The sequence below is a fragment of the Molothrus ater genome, chromosome 9 (assembly GCF_012460135.2).
Source record: "Molothrus ater isolate BHLD 08-10-18 breed brown headed cowbird chromosome 9, BPBGC_Mater_1.1, whole genome shotgun sequence".
Taxonomy (NCBI): Eukaryota; Metazoa; Chordata; class Aves; order Passeriformes; family Icteridae; genus Molothrus; species Molothrus ater.
The window spans coordinates 14,852,166-14,872,638 of NC_050486.2; the positions used below are offsets into that span (position 1 = coordinate 14,852,166).

Here is a 20,473-nt window from a genome sequence, read left to right on the forward strand (position 1 = left end):
TAATTCAATACAACACCACATATTTTGTCCTGGCTTTTTAGCACAGATTTGTAATGGTTGTTTTGGAAAATGTGCTATGGATTTATCTGAAGGTCTTCATGCCGGAATAGTTAATTCAACCTTACAAATCCTTGGCACTTAGCTTTCATCTTTTTAGAGCAAAACACAGAGCCTGTGATTTGATGCCTTGAAGTCAGCAAAACAAAATGGTACTTTAACAGCAGCATTTACTTTGATCAGTTTTCAGCATTTGTGTCCCTGCCTTTCACGTGGTACAAATTGCTTTAGCAGAGTAGCGGGGCAGGAGCCCGTAGACTGTTTTTGTAGTTGGTTTCTGTGGTGATACTCAGCCTTCCATGAAACTGATCTCTGGGGACAGGAGCCTCAGCAGCCGCCTTAACCTTGCTGCTGCTGGAGCCCTGGAAGGAGCTGTGCAGAATGGGCAGGCAGCAGAGACCAGCAGGGTCTGGCTCAGCAGTGCCAGCGCACCTTTGGCGGGCACTGCGCCCATGGAGGGCAAATGCTTTCCAGAAATAGGACACAACCACTGGGCTTCACAGCCCCCTTGGACCTGGGTGCTTTCAAGAGGAACGTGTAGGTTTTGTTCTGAGATTTTCAGAATAGCTTAAGTCTGTCATTGTCAGCTATGACCAAATCCTTGTATTCCTCACAAGTTAGTCATGTATCATTTGGAGGAGTGTGTGCCAGAGGGGGCCAGACACCAGTCTGAAGAGGAGCTTCCTCTGACAAACAGCTGCTGAAGTTGAGCCTTGCTGAGAGGGCCATTGCTGACACACATGCCCAGAAGGTCTGGCCTAGCTATTGATTGCACAATGAAAATGTTGGCTGTGCAGCAGCTTTGTGATCAAATGAGCCCTTCACTGGGAGTGAGGAATGTGTTGGACCACATTGATTTATTTTCTTGCACTGTTGTGGTGCTGTCTGCTTGGGTAAATACTGTCTCTTAATATGTTTTTAAAGTAATATGGGCAAAGCAATAGCAGCTGCTTTTTAAATGGACTAGGTGACCTAAAAATGCCCAAGTCCATTTAATGATTCTGGTTAAATTTTCTTTTGGTATTGTTTGACCAAACTGGTCACAGAGCTGCCTGAGACACAGAAGACTTTGAATCAAGTAGTACGTTGTTGAAAAGTACCAAATGTGTGTACTTTGTAAACTTCTTTGAAAATCTAGGAATGGGTGGAGGATGTCCCTTTTTGGATCTCTGATTTTTTTTTTTTAAAGCTTATGTGGGAGTTTTAGAAAAAAGTTAGGAACTTCACCACAGAGTTCACAGAGTTCAGAGTTTCACACCGTGTCTTCAAAACACTTTTTGTAGCACTGAACACACATAGGATTAGTTTCTGATGGAGTTTGTGGGCAAAACTTCCATAAATATTTAGTAATAGGGATTTTGCCAGTGAAAATACAAAAAGAAAGGGAAAATTTATAGTTATCTCTTGTGCTATTAATTAAAAACTTTTTTTCTGGTGGTTTAAAGCAATTCAATATCTTTCTGTCAGTCTGTCAGTTTGTGTTGTTTTCTAAAGGTCAACTATAGCCATGAGGAAGGATGTGTCTTGAATAGCTCTTGTGCTAAGATGAGACAGAAAGGTGTCCAGGGGAGGGGGGATCACTTGGGATTCAGCTAATAGTATAACTAGAGCCACAGTGGGGACACTGCAGCAGAAATAGTGTTTTGTTGAGATTGCTGTAGAGAGAGTAGGGATGAAGATCTTCCTCTGCAGTGCTGTGGATGGAGGCAGCCATGCCAGAAATTAGCACAGGGACAAGTCAGTGGGAGCACAGCTGTGGCAGCAGAGAGCTCAGCAAGGCACAGTTAAAGAACTTGTGCTTGTGTTGATGTCATAACTTTTAACACCTTAGAGTCCTGTTTAGCCTTTCAATCTCTGAAACAGGAGTGGGAAGATGCATTTAAATGCCTCTGATGCATATTCAAAGTCCAGGCTTTCACTTGGAGCCTGCAGTTCAAACCACTCTCCCTCACATAAACACCTCTCTGGTGAGCTGTTCTGACCATGCCTGCTGTACTTGGTTTGAAATTTCCCTGTGATACCCACTGACTGTAGTTATGCAGTGTAGAAACCTCAGTGCTTGGCAGCAGGGTTTTGGTGTAAAGATCTTGAGTGCTGGTAACTCCCCAGCAGTTTTTTTGAAAAACTTGCTTGAAAAAGATGCATTATATACATGTTTAATTTTACAAGCTGAGGGAATAGCAACTACAAAGTCTGATAGCAGACCCAGTTGCAAAGAGTCTCTGATTTTCTCACTAAGGCAGTATGATTGCTCTGTGTGCTCTCATGTGACTAAAACAGCAGGAAGAAATCTTCATGAATTCTAAAACATCTGTCTTGTCTGATAGATGTTGGTTTTGAACAAATTTGTCTGAGATCAGTTGAAACAGAGGTACTTCTCCATGTCCTTATTACCCAAAGGACTTGGCCTAGCTGTTCCTGAGATGATGTTTTAAGAGTGTGTTACATGTATTGTATCATTCACGCTTTTAATAAAAAATGGAGGTTTTAAATAGCAAAAATTTTTTGAAGTTTCTAGTAAGAGCCATATCTTTTACACTGACTTGCCATTCTGACAAAAACACAGCCAGGATGCAAGCCTAAGCTGAGTGCACCTGTTGGCCAGTGCAAGAGCATTGTTACTAGTTTTTATTCTTGGTTATTTAAGCACACAACTATATTATAAGTAATTTCATCAATATCTAGCATCAAAGGAAATCAGTTACTATTTGGCATGGAAATATGTTGGATGCACTTTATGCCATTTGAAGCTGAAAAAAATCAGCATGAAATTTGAACTCATATTTCTGAGATCAGAACTTCAAAAGATATAACTGGACTACTTTACTAAACTGAAATTATGGTCTTTTTATTGTTTTGTAAGAAAACATAAGCCTAGAACAAGGTAATTACATTTAATAGTTTTAACAGCTTATTATTAATTAGCAGTGATTACAGCTGAAAAGCCACAAGAATTAATGAAAGCTGTTTAATTGTCATGAATTTAATAGTGGTTCTAAGCACTTTGCTTTTTACTTTCACCTCTCCATTTCTAGACAAAACAACAAAGCAGGAGTCTTGTAAAATTAATAACTTCTCTCTTATTTTCAGGTAACAGAACTACTTTGGCTCTATAGCTGACAGAGCAAAGCAGTTTCTGTAGCTAAGAATGTGACTGTTTGGCATTTCAGGTCTCTGTCCTCCCATTAGAATTGAGACCACTACCACCCTGCACTTTGCTAAAATGAGAAAGAATAAAATACTTCAGAGGCAGAAAATGGAGAGAAATTGGAGAGAAATGTGGTTCTTGGTAGTCTGTTGTACTTGGTGTTTTCTTTGAGATGTGTTCTCTGCTGGAGAGGCCAGGTGGTGCCAGAGGTGGCTGCAGAGAGCAGGAGATGGCACTTGCTGGACACTGCCCAGCTGCTGGCCACGAGAGCAGCTCCTTCTTTAAGGCAGCTTGGCTTTAGTACAAATATGGATCTACTCAGTTTTCCAACAACTTCAATCAAGCTTAACAAAGCTTGATTTGTTAAGGATGTCCTGGGTGCTCCCAGAGGTGTGTGTGTGGGGTGTGATGTCTGTCACTGTGGGGACTGGAGACACCTTTGGTCAGTGACATTTCAGAATCTGGTGCATTCTGCATGTAAGCAACTGCTACCAGTTAGTGTGAGAGCACAGCCAGCTGTGTGCTAGCTTTCTTGCAAGTTCTTAAGTAGTGATAAAAGGTCTTTCTGCTGTCCTCTGAGTGCATTGGACCTGAGACCAGGGCCTGGCTGTGACTTTAGAGTGATGGTGAACTTTTCAAGGTGAAATAAATAAAAAAAAAAGAAAAAAAATTCAAAAAACCTCAAAAAACCAACGAACCAAAGGAAAAAAAAACCCAAACAATGTGAAAAACCCAAACCAACCAAACTAAAACCACCCTACTGTCTACTTTGAAAAATATTTTCAACAGTAATAGGTGCCTAGTTTTCAATTTGGTCTCTAGCTTTCATCTAGTTAGTTTAGTGGAGATTCACCCATTTACTTTACTGGTAAACTAATGGCTGTTTGCCACTGTATAAGAATCATGCAATGAACTATACATAGTGGCTCTTCTCTATCTCAAATATCCTTTTAATTTCTCTAGCAAGATACAGAATTCATTTTGAATTATCTTTGTGCTCATTTCTGTTTGCCACCACTCAAACTGGTGGTTGTGTTCATGTTTGCTTCCTCTATGCTTTTTTTAGAAAGAGCTGTGATTGTCAGGGAACCTGCCTGTCACCAGTGTGGTGGGACATCAGCTTCCCTGCTCAGTCTGTGGTAGATCATCTCTCCAATGCACACTAGAGGTTTCTTCCTGTAACGTGGGATGAAGTATCAAGCTAAATCCTGACTGCTTAAACAGCTTATTAGGTGCCACAAAAACCACTGTAATATCAATTGCAAGTCTGTATATGCTAAAAAAGGCCAGGCTGTTGGGTTGTATGTTTGGTTATGGTTTTGTCCAACACTAAACCCTTTCTAGAAGGGCAGTACTGGGGTACGAGGAGCTTGGCAGGAAGGACTTCCAGCAACTACAAACTGGTTGTTTCAAAGCCACTTCTTACAGCTTGCCTCACTTCCATGATGTTCACTTTGCTCAGATCATTTACTCTGTGTATCTTTTTAGCCTCTGAGCACAGGCATTTTCTTTCCCTAGTGTATGTTAAAATTTCTTTTGGAATTCCTTCCATAAAGTAATGTAGTGTTCGCTTGTGTTTCTGGATTTGTTCCTCCTGGTTTTTGTTTGTTTAGTTTTATTTGTTTTGCAGGCTAGATTTATGTCCTTAACAGAATCAGCAGATGAGGTTTTATACTCTAAGCCAGCCTTGTAGACTACCATCTAGAAACCAGAAATCAGAGCTTGCTTTGCAGTTCTTTTTATCTCCTTGTTCTCCAACTCTCAGCTTAGTTTGACCTTTTGCATAAGATATTTTTCATCAGCATTTGCCAAGGTTTTCTTTTTAGCAGTGCTCTGCAAGCATAGAGCACAAATGTTAACTATTTCATATTTTATTTTCTCTACACTCTGTTGACTGACTTTTGTGGGAGTAGATTAGTCTGTAATCCTGAGTCAAGAGGTCTGAATGCTAAAAGTCATAATATATATATATAAATTACCTTTAATTCATTGTTTCAAATTCCAGGAAGTATTCACATGTTTCTGTGTTTTTCTGTAGGTCACATTACATTTGAATCCAATTTCATCAGTGCATATTCATCAGAAGCCTCTGGTGTTTCTTCTCAACTCTCCTTTGCCTTTGGTCTGGAAGCTAAAAACAGAAAGATTGGCACCTGGAATCCGAAGAGTTTTCTTTGTAAGTGTACACAGTCCTCTGGCCTGCTCTCTGTCATAGTGGCTTGTCACATAAGGCATGGAGTTAACGGTATTCATTTGGAAAATTTTCAAACTTAGATTAAAAAAAAAGTTGAGAGGGTCAAGTTTCATTGTAGGGCTCTGGGGAACAGTTAGATGGTAGGGCAAAGCAGTTTGGAAAAAGTAGCCAATTACTTGTAATGTGAATTTAAGGAAAGGAAAGCAAAACTGCTTTTCAGAATCTGCACATCATATAACTATTAATACTAACAGCCATTAGAGTTCAAAAAGCTGTGAGGTTATAGCAGATTGCCAGTCCTGATTGGAAGTCTAACAGTACCATAAAGCAAAAAGCCTCAGAGCTATTGGAAATATTAAGAGTCGATGCTAATTGTGTGGTCTGTGACCAAAACAAAAATTTGTATCTATTGAGCTTAATATGTCCAGCTATGGTTTATGTCTCTGATGAAGTTTTGGTCTATTGAAATGACCAAGCTAAGCCCAGAATGAAGTAATTTTTATTTCTCAGAAAGACTGGAGCACTGCTTATAATGCAAGATCCAAATATTACCTAGTATTTGTAAATCATGTCCTTACAGTTTGCCAGGACATTCAAGTTTGCTATTTGTAGTGAAACAGACAAGTTGTTTGGATTAAATTTTTAATGCATGACATCATGTCTAATCATGAGTTGTCTTTATGAAAGTTGCAGCTTTCACTATATTCAACTCTAATTGCAGAACTAAACTTGATTATTTTTAGCGGTGTCCTTATAGGGCTTAATTTTGCTCCTCCAGCACAGCTGACAGTGGTAGGCAAGAATGTTTCTGCAGCACCCAGGGGGAACTCAGCTGTGTCACTGTGCATCAGCAGGACAGGAAGATGCACAGTGGTGCAGCATTAGAACACTGACAAGGGACACTGTTCAGTTGACCTGGTGTGGTGGTGACATGGTGAAGGGCAGCAAGAGTTCTGTCACTTGCTGGACACTACAAGCTTTCTGGAATTGTTTTTCTTTTTCCTGTCATCAAGCTATAAGAGTAGGAGCAGCCTTGATATTTTGAACTTCAAAGGACTCAGTCCTGTTTCCAGTGTATTACTGATTGGTGCAAAGAATATGGCTTTGTTTTTATTCTAAGGTATTCACAATCTTAGGTTTTTCATTGGTGTTTTGAAGACTCATGACTGTTATCTTCCTGTTATGTGTCCTTAATGCAACCAGCACAGTTCTGGTCTGCTCAGACAATGACTGAGGAACAACATGTGCAACAACAGTGTGACAAGTCCTCATTCCTCTCATGGACAAAAGAATAAAGCCTTGGACTTACTTCTAGTTTAGTTTTGATCTTCTCCTACAACACATCATCACTCCTATTTCCTATCAGCTAGATTTTGTTCAGCTAGTTTGTGTTCTTCCTCTGCACCCAGGATTTTCCCCTTTCCCCTTGTCTTGCTCTGGGAGTGGAGAGATGGCCTGCTGAGACTCATGCATTTCTGCTCAGCTGATTGTGCTGAGCTTGCTTGGTTTGTCTCAGTGGGGTTTCAGCAGCCTGCATTAAGGTATAGGAGCAATAGGAATGTGCCTAAGGCCCTGACTGCCAAAACTGTACCGTTAGGTAAGTGTTGGCTGTAGAAAACTGTTTCAAGTGCTTCTGGTTACAAGCTCAGGCTTGAAGAGGTGAGCAGCAGCAGTCATGGATCTTGCCAAGCAAGAAGTTGCCTGACCTCAAGAACTGCCATGGTGAACTTGGCCACTGATGCTGCAGGGAGGAGTGTACTGTTTCTCAGGTGGGGCAGGATTACCTGGTAGGCACTACAGATTTGCTGCAGTGTTGGGAGGACTCAAATCAAATGCCTCCTCTCACAACTCCATGTCTTAATCTCTGCTGGTCACAGTAAGGGCTGAATGCTGTGCTGCCTGGTTCCATCCTGCCAGCCTGTGATGCTGGGATAATGCTGCTGCCCATGGGACCTTGCCTTTTTGTTGCAAGGGACTGAACTGGCTCTCAGTGTTTACCCATCCCTACTCCATCTGAACAGCTAGCTAGCTCTCCATAAAAATTTTGGATCTCCTTAAGTGCTGTAAGAATTTGTGTAATTTTCCTTCCACCATTTTAAGGTTTCTATTTTTCTTTCCTACAAAGAGCTCAAAGAACAAGATTGTATAATGCCAGGGTACTGATCCACCTGTACCTCTCCCAGTTTAGTGTCTGTCATCCATCTCACTCCTGAAGTTCACTTTTTTCTTTCCCTAAGGTGATGTTTTTGCTGTAAACATAAGCTAGCTTCAGCCTCTTACCATGCATTCATCTGCCTTCCCACTTTTCATGGCCCAGTTTCTCAGGGCATCTCGGGGTGATAAGCCATGAGGTTATGGGCTGAACAACTTTAAATGTGGTCACCATCTGTTGCTTTTCCACAGTTCCACTCTGCTCTCAAGGACAAATACATTGTTTTCCCAAAAGCTTTCTGAAAAAACAGCACAGACTCATGTAGCACAGAAAACATGAAAAATGTGGAGGAAGTCCTAGCAGCACCTGTAGGCAAGTGCAGTATGCCAAACAGAGATCAAGGGGCTCTAGTTCTGCAGAGAGCTGTTTGCCTGTGTTGAGCTGTGCTCATTTGCAACCCCTGAGTTTCTGTCCTAGGAAAGGTTGTCCTTTTCCAGAATCAGGGGTTCTTGTTTTAGGTAAGCTGTGGGGCAGAGGGACATCCTGCTTCTGCCCTAGTTGCTAAGAGGTTTCCTGCCTCTGTGCCAGAGCCTTCAGTGAGCCTTCAGTTCCAGACAACTGACCCTAGGACTGTAAACAGCAGCTCCAAGGGCTGCAGATTGCAGAGCATGCTTCCTTAGCCCTTGTTTAAAAATACTTAGCTCTGTGGCTCTGACTTGTTCTGTCTCCTTAAATGTATAGCCAGAACAGAAGATTGAGTATGTTGAATCATGAAAGATTTAGAATTTGAAGAAACTTTTCTAGTGCCCATGAATTCCATGGTAGCATACCACAGGAGTGTCATAACTATTGTGTCTGTCTCTATGGAAGCCTCAGGCAAGATATTAGTTGACTTTCCAGCTTTTCCTTTAGACTTTCCAAACAATACATTCATTCACCATTTTTTAATCTACTGTATGTAAAGTATGAATTGCAATGACTTTCATTGATTGAATCCTGGTTAGAATGGTAGGTAGTGTAAAGAAATTTAAATGACAACTTCTGGGACTTGCTGCTGATAAAGACCACACTGCTAGAGCCAGATCAAAGTTTGTAGTGAAATGATCATGGAACTATTAGTAAAGTCCTAACTCTTTATTTATTTTTAATATTAACTCTTTTTTTCCTTGTAAAGTATCATGATAAAGTTCTCAAACTGTTACAGGGACATGTGCTTTGAGTAAGTAAGTAACCAAATAAAAATTTAAAATTAATTGTATTATAAGTTTCAAGGTCATTTCTAACAAAGGTATCTCCAGGATATGAGTAGATGATGAACTGGATCACAAGTGCTGTTAGCACTGCACAGGTGGAAAAACCAAGGCACACTGAGCTTGAATGGTGATTTTACTGGAGAAGAGTGTAGAGTTAGGGCTGTGTGTTCTCAGTGTCCTCATCAGCAAAATGGTCTGTTTCCTTAATTTTGTGAATTTATTGTTTGAGTTTCCATTAAAGCTGAACTGCCCCAGGGAAGGATGAAAAGATTTAAAGCTTGTATCAGCACATATCAAAAAAACTGGGAAAATACAATACTACTGAGTTGGGCTGGAGTTTAACTTCATATCACATAGTTTGAGCATAGATTTTTTGCCTTCAGCCTGGTCCTCCATCAGTTAAGAAGCTTAAAATGAATGTGGGAGAAAATCCAGGCTTTGGGTGCATGGTTCTAGTATGGGGGAAGCACAAATTACCTTCTTGGTAAACATTTTTTCAGTATGGACATGTAGACTTGGTGTATATGTGTGGTTTTGCATTTGTTTTATCATGTAATGCACATTTTCACTCAGTGATTTATGTGCTTTATCTTCATGGAAACAACTCATGGTTTCATTTTCACAAAATGCCTACTGGTGGCTAAACTCACAGTGGAATTAATTCTCATTAAAATTAGGTAGCTTGCCCCAGATAAACCAAAGTTTGTGTTGGGTTAGCATCAGGATTTCTTTAAGGCAGAGTTTTTTCCAAAGTGGCACTGAGTGGAAGCACAGTGATTCTCACAGAGTGACAGTACTTTGGAGGAAGCCATCATGACAGGGCATGGCTGCTAAGGGGTGTTGTGCTTCACTATTCTGTTGCCTGTGTTGTCATTTTGCTTCTCAGGGTGCTTCCCCATCTATAAATCAGAAAGAACAGTAGTGAGTAGTCCTAAGACAAAATTTGGGCATCTTGATATAAACCTGACAAAAATTTTCTGTGTGTGCACGAGAAAGAGAAAAGAATATATGGTGTCTGCCTAGTGTGGTGTTCACAATACATTTAGCATGGACAGGTTATTTTCAGACTCTGCATGAGTTGCTGTATATTGATGGGTGAAGTAGGTGATGCTGTGAAATTATTGTAATTTTAGTAAAATAAGTCTGGAGTTTATTTTCATTGTGTTAAAAATAAATGTACCTTACTGTCATGGCATTTCAGTCCAAAAATACCTGAAATGGGTTAGTGCATGGACTGCCTGGCCTAAGTAACTGTAAGTCATCACTTCAGTTACTGGGCATGTAGTCATATTGGTCTGATTGTATATTTGTACATGTCACAGAAATACAACAATTTGGGAATTGGGCCCTTTCTATTCAAGTGTTTGTGGGCTCATCCATCTGAAGAATTTGCATGGGTTGGAAGCTCTGTTCAGTTCAGCAAGGGGAATGCTTCTCATCTGTACTACATTTTATTTTTTTTCCTCCACAGGGAATAAATGCCAAAATTGCATTATAAAGGGGAGGGGGAGAGGAAGTTGAAGGACATGTTCACTGGTGATTAGACTGGTTAGATTATGACATCACAGTTTGATGTAAGCTGGACGACTACTGTAGAAACTGCTTTTACCTGTGATCTTGGTGCAAGTCAGTATTGCAGAAAAACATTACCAGACATCTTCCACCACCCCACTTTTAGGTTTTCATACAGCAAAATAGTTTCCTTCCTTCCCATCAAGTCGTCATTTCTCTCCTTCCCTAAAGCTAGTTTATTGCGAACATGTCTTGGCAGAAAAAGAGAAGTTTTATGAAACTGCACAGAAAGAAGGTTTTATAGGTGCTACTCAGAAAGTAATTTTTTTCTTTATATTTGGTAGCTTTTTCAATTGATTTTATAGCCTAGGAATGTCTTTACTCAGCAAGTGAAAGTAGTGAGAATTAAATCAATGAAAAAAGATCCCAATCCTTTGTGATTTCCTGTCAGAAAAGATCCAAACCCCCCTTAAATATCTACATATGTGATTTTATATAATGTGTGATTTAAGAAGTGATGCTTCAGCTTTTTCTCTGAGTTAGTTATTCAGGCAATTGAATAAGTGAAAGTTATGGATAAGAAAACACTTATACCAACAAATAACCTTACTTGCAAGAGCTGGGAGTGAGTGTGTGTTAAGGTAGTGAAATGGAGGAAGCCAGAGCAGTAATGATAAATACAAAAACAGATCACTTGCTCTTGGTTTGAGATTTGAAAAGATCTCAAACCAAGAGATCTTCAAAAAGCTTTAAAGAAGATGAAGTGATAGAATGAACTAGAGTTTAATTATTAGTAATTTCTGTATTTCTAAGAAGAAAAGTCCATGTTCTTATTACTTTAGCCAATTGCTGGTTTATTCCTCTCACTTCATGAAAATATGGTTCACATATTTTGGGTCACTGCCACCAAACCACAGGCTGTTCTATGGTTTGCACTAGGTTTGGATGACTGACAAAACTCACTGAAAAACAAGTGCTATTTGTTTTCCTGTGCCTAGTATTTAACGGGAAATCAGGAGGCTAAATTTCCAATCACTGGTTAAACAGACCCAGATGTGAACAGAGTGCTCTGCTAGGAGAAGAGTGAGGAAGGATAGGAAATGCATGACTAGTGATAAATTTGGTATAAATAGTGACCTTTCACTATTCAAAGTAAAAGCATAGATTTTCAGTGTTGTCTAACAGTGTGAAGAGGAATTTAAAGGGACCTTTACATTACTGTAGAATCCTGAGTTTGCTTTTTTTTTTTTTATAAGTCTTCATCATTCTTCTACTCAGGAGCTGGAAATAATCCTGTAGTTGCCCTTTTCCACTTGGAAAAGTTCATATTCTCCCTTCTCATCCCCACACTGTTTCCTTGCCTTTTGAAAAAAATGTGAAAATTAACATTTTATGTCAAATTAAAAACAGTGCTTAGTAAACAGTAACTCTTACTGTGCTTTACACAATGGTAAATTTCCCTGTAGACTTTGTCTCCTGGCATGATTCAAACCTGGCAAAATACTGCTTTTCTAAAGTCTGTATAAATGGGTTATTCTCAGCAATATTAGGGGGACCTCAGGCTACCTGTGGTGGTGATTCTTGTGAAAAGAGCAGAAGGATTTGATCAGCAGTAGGAATGGCAGAAAATGACAGAGTAGTAAATAGATGCTTGAAAATAATGGATGTAAAAGGAGTTTAAGAGTACAATAACCCTAGTAAGGCATCTTTAATTATCCAGGGGGTTGAGGGTTTTTTTTTCCAAAGCTTGCTTCAGGAAGACATTGCAGAAGAGAGTTGCTATTTCTGGCTTAGGAAGCAAGATGCAGTACATGAAATGAATATGCAGAGTATAGTATAAACATTCTGTATGTGTGATGTCCCAAAATAGGGAAATTTTATGATCTATAGCTACCCTCTGCTTTCACTGTAATCACTTCAGCTTGGGCAGAAATATTTCAAGAATACCAAGTTGCCAGTAAATTTCACAGGAAACTAGGCAGGTCCTTGTGCCTTAGATTCTTCTTTCTCAAGACTTCAAAGGCCTACATTTTTTTGGGGAGCTTGGTTTGCTAGGAGTGTCACAGAGTTCATACTAGATCCCATGTGATTTAAGACAACTTTCAGAACTCAACCCTTATTGTGTGGTGTTTGTTTCAGCTGTGGGAGTGGGCTGTCTCTGTGGGTCATTGTTCCCATCAGAACTCGTGTTAGGAGTGGGGATAGGCCAGTTCTGATGATGCTGCCTCTTGTATCTCCTGCTGATCTTTCTCATTGCTGCCTCTGACTGCTCCTAAGCATTCTCCTCCTCCTCTCCTCCTGGTCCCTCTAGGAGCCCAGAGCCATCACTTTCAGACCAAGACAGCTGCTAGTTAGGAAGATGTGGACTTTAAGTTAATCCAGCCTTCAAGAGTGAGGAAACAAAGACTGTTGGGGCATTTAGTGGTTGAGGTGTATTCCCAAACCAATCTTGCAGGAGGCTGAAGGACCTGGAACAGGCACCTGTGATAGTCTTTTTTCTTCTATATGGTCATGGCTCCTTCTTTTCTTTGCTTACTTCAGTAAACAGGGGGTTTAGCCAGTGGAAGTTTACAGAAGCAGGCAGTGGATTTTGGCAGACTACTGGTGTTAGTGATGTGGAGATAATAAATCACAACAGGTTGTTACTGAGTCACTGATTCCAGTGGAAACTATAGCTGCAGTTGCATAGATAGGCTTTAATTCCCCTCTCATTTCTTCCACTAAATTGCCTTTAACTTGAAACAGAATCCCTGGAAAAGCTTCTGCTGCCTTATTTTGCTCATATTAAACAAGTGTTATGTTGAGTCTATTAAGATGTTGTTAAATTAAGTGGGCAGTTACCTGTGTGCAATTAATAAACTCCTGCTGAGCATCAAACCTTGGTACCAGATTTCCCCTTTCCACAGATTTTCTTGTTTGTTTCTTTATCATTCTAGTAACTGTTCCTTAGGGATTTTGAGATTTCCACTTGATTTGACACAGATTCAGCTTTGATAGAAAATCCCAGGATCTTTTTCCTACATATATAAAGATACAAAGATGTGCAGGAGTCTGCTCTCTGATCTTGTAAGGTTCTGCTTTCATCCTGAGAAAACATTGAACAGCATTAATTATATAAGGATCTTTGGTAGGTGCAAAACTGAGTATCTCCCAGGAAGTTGAATTAAAATCTAAAATGTATTTAAGATAATGCTCCTCGTATGTATGTTTTCAAAAATGTGAGAACTGGAAGTGGAATTTTATGATGACTGCATGTGGTCTTGAGAACAGTAAAATGAAACATTTTGTCATTGCCTGAAACCATCACACCTCTGTGGCTGTAAGGACTATGCAAATTTTATAGGTGATTCATAAGTGTGGCATGTAATTTCAAAAGCAGCATGTTTCTTATTCACTTGAAGAGAATTGTTCTTTTGATGATTAAACTATGTTGTATATGGGTTTATGAACAACAAAAGATGCATTTCTGAGTTTTGGAATACCTGATATTTCTCCATCTGTGGCTTTATTATTCCTCCGTAAGAGGATGAAATTACATCAAAGTACAATACCAACAAACACCAGCTGACTCTGATCTCCATGTAGGCTGCTCCAGTAGTTGGTTCAAATGTTCTCATTTTATTCTGAGCAGATATACTCCTCTCCTACATGTTCTACACAGGTCTGATACTGTACAGCTCAGATAAAGATATGAAGGGTGCTTCTTTTTGTCCTGGTATATTTACCTCCATCATGGCTGTAGGGGTGATCAGGTGGTCCTTGTGCTGGCAGGCCCTGGATGGGTAGTGGTGTAGCTGTTGTGAGAGGAGGGATTGGTTCATACTGGCTGGCTGTGCACACTTACCTTTATACCCTGAGTCATGGCCCAGGGGTGCCCACCTCTCTCTCAAGGCTGAATTATCAACTTGCTTCCTACTTGGGAGTTCTGAATTATAACTGTGTTAAATACTTAAAATGTTATAAGGCAAAGTAAATATCCCCTTGGATCAGATTCAAAGAAAAAAAAAGGCAATAAATGTTTAAAGGGAGAGAAGGAAATAGGTAAAATAAGAAACAGAATGTGCTATTTTGTGTGTGCAGTATTCACACTCCCCACTGTATATATTTGAGATGACTCAGGTTTGGTTCTGAGAGTTGTTCCCTCTGGGGAATAGTACCTCATGGCATTTGGCACTTCTTCCAGGTAACTAATGTCCTGAGCTGCCATGGCAGCCTTGCAAGGGTAGTTTTATTCATAGTGGGAACTTTTCTTAAGGGATGTATGAAGGCTGTTTTTGCTTTGTTGCCCCAGCATGAGGGGTGTATGTTTCCTTGATTTGGAATGGTGCAGAGAAAATTTCAGGCCCTGTTTTCCCCAGTGGGCAGCAGGATAGTAGTGTATGCAACCAAAATTTGTTCCTAAATATGTTTTGTTCTTTGATGGAATGCTCAGGTTTTGGTAGCATACTTTCAATATCCTCTGCTTGATCCTCATTTCCTCTGAGGAACAGCCCTCTGAACTGTGGTGCTTGCTGTGGTTTGTGGCCATGGCCAGTATCTTATGGTCTTGCAAACAGATTTTCCATGTCCAGCTTCTTCATTTAGTCTCAGAAAAGTGACAGGACATGTAGGTTTACTCAACAGCAGAGGATGTTTCCAGTGCAGTTCCTTTTCATGTCCTCACAACAACTGGAAGAAATAGAGCTGGGGCACTTTTTCCACTCTGCAACCTCAGAAAGTAACCACTAAAGGAGTTGAAGGGAGGAGATAAGAGTGTCTGTGGCAGCAGTCTCTTAATCAGTCAATCAGTGCATAATTAGTGCTCAGATAAAAATTGGTTGGTTCCCAAATATTTAAAACATTATTAGGCTTTAATGCTTTGCGTTATCCTAAGCATGTTAGATTTGCTTTTGATTTGTTCTGAAGAGTAAGTAGTTAATGTTCAAGGCAGGTGTTGAAACAGTGATGGTTGCCTTTTTTGGAGGGGTCTGTTGAATTCTTTCCAGAACAAATAACGTGCTTGGCTCACTTAACCTTGCCTTAGGTCTGTGTAGTAAAAATCCCAACATTGGCAAGCACAGCCGAACTCTGCAGTCCTTTCTAAAACCTGGGTAGTGGAACCAGAATTTCAAATAGACTTTAGTATGTGATTGAAAAAAAATAAATATGATAAGTTTCATGTTTGTTTCAAGATGTTTACTGTGTGATCACTTAGTGAGAATGCTTGTGCCAGACTTTTTAGTTGCTCTGCTTTCTGTCTGTCGGGTCCTCCCTTGAAGCACGTGGCCACTGTGATAGGATCCGTCCCTCAGGAAGACATTTGTCATGCTGCAGGATGATGAAAAAGGTTTTCAAGTTTTAGTTAGTAATAAATGAAAAACCAAGTGTATTCTGAGGAAGACAGCTGTTGTGTTAGCATACATTTAACTATCTCAAATGAAAAATGCAGCAAAAATGTATTATTGTAAAGTAATCAATTTCTTTGATTGTTATTTAGAAGGAATAATATTTTCTCTCATGCTGTATTGAAATGTTTAAAAAGACACACTGATGCTGCTTTACCCTGATGCTGACCATAAAAAAATGGAAACAATGTGTAAATGAAAACCAGCTACTACTCTTACTGGATAAACTGTCTCTGAGACGGGAATGCCAACATCTATTCAATATTCCTGCAAAATAGTCACTGATTAAGTCCTTAAATCCTGTGAATTTCATGCATGGGAGATTTTTCTAGTTAGGCCAAAGCTCTATGAAAATGTCCCACATGTCTCTGATATAAAAGTACACAATCCAGCATGACCTGGCATGTGCTGTGTCAGTGCCATCCTCTGAGACTGTACACTTGGAATTTACACAGAATTTGACATGCTAGGAGCATTGTAGAGAGGCTCCATGAAATCAGCCTGTGGCATAGGTGCTTCTAGGTGGTGAAAATACCAAGTGGAAATAGGCCATAATCACCTTCAGTCACTGCATGTGGGTATGAGAGGTCACATCACTTAAACGTGCTACGTGTCTGCATGGATAAATGTACCACATTAAAATGTGTTTTTATTCCCATCAGGTGTCTGTAGGTTCCGTTGTTCAGTTTGAGAAGGGAAACTTCTCCTTGTCAGCAGAAACAGAAGAAAAGTTTTTTCCTGAGAAAAATGAACATCTGCTACAGTGGGCTCAGAAGGAATATGGAGCAGTAACGTCTTTCACTGAACTTAAAATATCAAGAAACATCTACATTAAAGTAGGAGAAGGTAAACCAGAACAAAAGCAACTGAATTCATAGACACTTTCAGATACTGAGAATATGTTGCTTATATTTCACTTATTTTAATTTTTAAATATATGAAAGGGGAAGCAGAGAAATAAGGGCAAGCCTAAAGACCAGATACTGGGTTTAGGAAACTTTTAATGAATTCTGGTGCCATAACTTCATGCTCATAAATGTGGATGCAATTGTTCAGACTCTTACAAGAGTCAAACTTTGCCTTTTAAACAGAATCAATTACTCATGGTGATTGTTTGGGTGCATTCATCTGAAGAAGTAGAGACCTTGAAGTAGGGGAAAATTTCTAGAAAGACCTGAGTTACATTTATTTTTTTCATTATTTGCTTGTATAAGGATCAGGCTTCTTTGAGCACAGAATTATTGCTTTCCTCACCAAACTAAGTTATCTTAGTCTGTACTGACATCTTTTCATCCCAAGGAGAAAGATTTCCTGTCCCTCTGAGCCACATGCCAGATTCTTCAGGTGGCCTAGTGCAGGTGAGAGAGGACTCCAGCTCCTTAGGGACTTCCCACAGGCCTGTACTGGGGTGGGGCTCAGGCTGTAGCTCCACAGCTGAGCAGTGTTGGCACAACATAACTGTGTGATCCTCTGCAGAAATATCTCTACAGAAACTCCCAAACAGCTGAACGAATTGGTTACAGGAAAGAAAAAACCAACAAAAAGCCTTCAGTGGACAAAACATTCTTTCCTAACCACATGTATCTGATAATTTGATTTCCTGACATAGGAGGTTTACCCCCCAAATTCAGAATATGCCTGAGTTAGTTTTATCCAAATCCTGCCAAATTTGTAGAGGATTCCCTTGTGTGGGGACTTTTTTTTTTTGGCTCTACTTGGCACCAGTTGTGGATTCTAATGCCAGAAAATCATTCAGAAATATATTTCTTACCTTATTAAAATGCTCTTGAAACATATACATGGGAGTAGTGGTCTCTGCATTGTGGAGAGAAATATTTAATTAGATACGTTGAAAAAGCCAGATAAAATTTTGTTTGTTGATTTGCATGTCTCCAGTCAAACCAGGAGGCTAAAGAGGAGAGTTTTGCATCATCTTTAGAATGCACTAAAACACAATTTAATTAGGAGCAAGTACACAAAATGGAGCTTGGCAGGCAACCAAAACAGACAGTTTCTGAGAAGGCTTCTACAAACCAGCTCAGCTGTAATTGTTTGATTTTGATTTAAATTCTTGGCAGAAGGGAATATGTGTGTATGTGGGGGGGTTATGCATGTGCTCAGGGGTGGGGACAGGGTCAGTTCTTGAACTGCAGAGTCGTGTGAGGAGTTCTGTGAAAACCACGTGGGATGTGCTCCTGGTTTGCTTCTCTGCAGAGTGAGCAATGGAATCACTGGATTTCACAAACCCCAGCATGCAGTGATGTACAATGTAGGCTTTTCATGCAAAACTTACACTCTCATGAGATTTAGGAAGGTACTCCCAGCTGACAGTCTGTGAATCACTGCTGAATTGCTCCTAATCTATAGGTGGCCACACAAAGCAGTTCCTTGCAATGTGACTGATACAGAATCTGATGGCTGTATTCATATAATTGTCTACATTTCAGCTTCACTGGAGTTAGACAAATCTGAATCTGGAAGATGTAACATTTTAGAAGTGTGGGCTGTAGCTGAATACAGAAAACAGAAAATGCAAGCCAAAGGACAGAAAGATCTGAAGAAGGCTGATCTTTCATAGAATAAAGCTGCTTCTGATACCATGGGTCTCTTAAGTCACTTTTGAAACTGCAAATGAAAGGCAGCTGAGAGCACTAGCAAACTGGATCAGGGCCAAGTGCATCTGAATCCTGTTGATTCTAAAGAGTGGCTGATCAAATACTGCAGGGATGATGATCACAGCAAGAATTTTAAGAGGCCAGAATGGGGGTGTGGAGGAAGAGGACACAAGAAGTGGGGTTCTTGTTCTTGCCTTGGTTTGTGTAATGAAGGAGAGGGCAGAGAGACTGCTGTGATAATCACTGCCACATTCTAGAAAGCAGGACTGCTCATGGTGACAGTGCTCTTGGTACGTGTTTTACAGCAGAAGTCAGTTTAATTCCTCATGGTTCAGTAAGACATGATTGACCAAGTCAGGAAGTCCTATCAGTTAGCTAAATGTTACCTAATGCATCCAGCATCACCAGTAAATCCAGGGCAAATATGCTAGCCTGGAGGGACTCTAATTTCAACACATTTCTTAGCTAAATAAGAAAAAAAAAAAAGCTTTAACAGTAGCTAAATTGGAAAATGTACAGTTTATTTACAGACAGTAACACTGTGCTTCTGTCCTGGCAGAAGCTGAAACATCAGTCCTGACTCTGAATTTATAGCCAGTACACACACCAGTGCACATATCCTGCATGCCATGCTTGCTTGGTTTAATGCTGGCACATGGTCCCATTGTGTCTGCTTAGCTCTGTGTCCTGCTGCAGGATGAGCACTGCCTAGAGTTTGCATCCTCCCTCCTGAGACCCCTGTAGGCCCTTCCCTGATCCCATTTCTATCCTGGCATTAAATGCTAGCCAAGGTTCTGATCTCTGTTGTGCTAAGGGCTAGCAAACTGTGAAATACACATAAATAAGCCCTACCATCAGGGTGCCCAAGGAAAATTCCAAACACCTTGCTTATGCCCAGATCAGATTTTGAAAGGCAAGCTCTGCTCAGATGGGATTTTCATTGCTGCATCCAACTGCTGCTGCCCAGGATGCCTGTCTTGGGAAGTGACACTTGATTAACAGTGCTCATTTGCACAAAAACCTCCTCAGGGTGATGTAAGCTTGGATATTCAACTTCAGCCTGTAGAACCTGTGGATGACACCTAATTTGTGCAGAACAGAGCAGACAGTGTCTGTCCTCATCAGTAAAACAGAAATGCTGCACACAGAAGGGACAGATTCTGGTGTGCAGTGCTGTGTGTCCATCCAGGCCATCCAGGCCACCTGGCACTCACTGAAGGAGGAGGTGGCTGCCGGCCACTGCTCACAGCTCTGCTGCCTTTGGCCAGCAGGGCCCCCTGGCACCCCAGCTGCTGGCCAGAGACCCTCTGCTGAGGGGGTTGCCTGCAAGCCCCATGTCTGATTCCCTGTTGGGAGTCTGGGGAGATTAGAGAGGCACAGAATCCATAAACTGACTGTTTACTGGCTGGTTTGGTATGTTTTTAATTGATTGCAGACACCTGCAGTGCCTTTCCAAAGTATGTAGACAGCCCTGCAACTAACAAAGAGGAGGATGTGTAGTGAGCAAAGAAAGCTGAAAAGGATCCCCTTTTCTTTTCTGCTCCAGCCCAGTTTTAGTAACTGGTGTGGATGAGAGCAAATTCATTGCGGGGTGCATGTCAAGTAGCCCATGATAGAGTTGAAATCTGCTGCAGAGGAAAAGCTTGCTATCGAGTGGGGCCCAGGCTGGGGACTCTCTATGCTTCTGGCATCAAGAGTAGCACTTCTGGAGAGCTCCAGAGACGCCTCATGGAAGTGCCAGGAGCAAGAACTGAGTTCTTTGCAATGGCAAATGATAGCACGTGTGGTACTTACCCACAAACTACTCCAGAACTGCTATTTTATGGCCTGAATCATGTTGTACAGCAGTTAAGAAGAAAATACCTAGTGTCTCTGCGTGTGTATATATATATATTTAAAAATTTAAGCTCAGCATAGAGCATTTGGGATCATTTTCCATTCTGTGCTGTTGTGGGAGGAGCTGACAGAACTGCAGCTGCATTCAAGGCTAATCTGGCAGGGCACACACCAGATGTTAGAGAAGTGCTTTGCCTGGGCAGTATGAATAGTCACAGCCTTATACAGCTTTAGTAACTTCTGCAGGGGACACAGCAGGGTTAATATTCAAAGGCTGCTTTGTGTAAGATCAGGAGAAGAAACTCCCCTGATTGTTTCTGTA

The 20,473-nt window shown here is 40.6% G+C and overlaps 1 protein-coding gene across 2 annotated transcripts in view; it reads left to right on the forward strand.

The window, feature by feature from the left end:
* The window catches only part of TGFBR3 (transforming growth factor beta receptor 3), a 108,440-nt gene that overhangs the window by 54,921 nt on the left and 33,046 nt on the right, over positions 1-20,473 (forward strand). For both annotated transcript variants that reach the window (XM_036387750.2, XM_054515746.1), the window contains exons 4-5: positions 5,244-5,381; positions 16,363-16,546. In XM_036387750.2, coding sequence (XP_036243643.1) covers positions 5,244-5,381; positions 16,363-16,546 — 322 coding nt within the window. The remainder of the gene's footprint in view (positions 1-5,243; positions 5,382-16,362; positions 16,547-20,473) is intronic.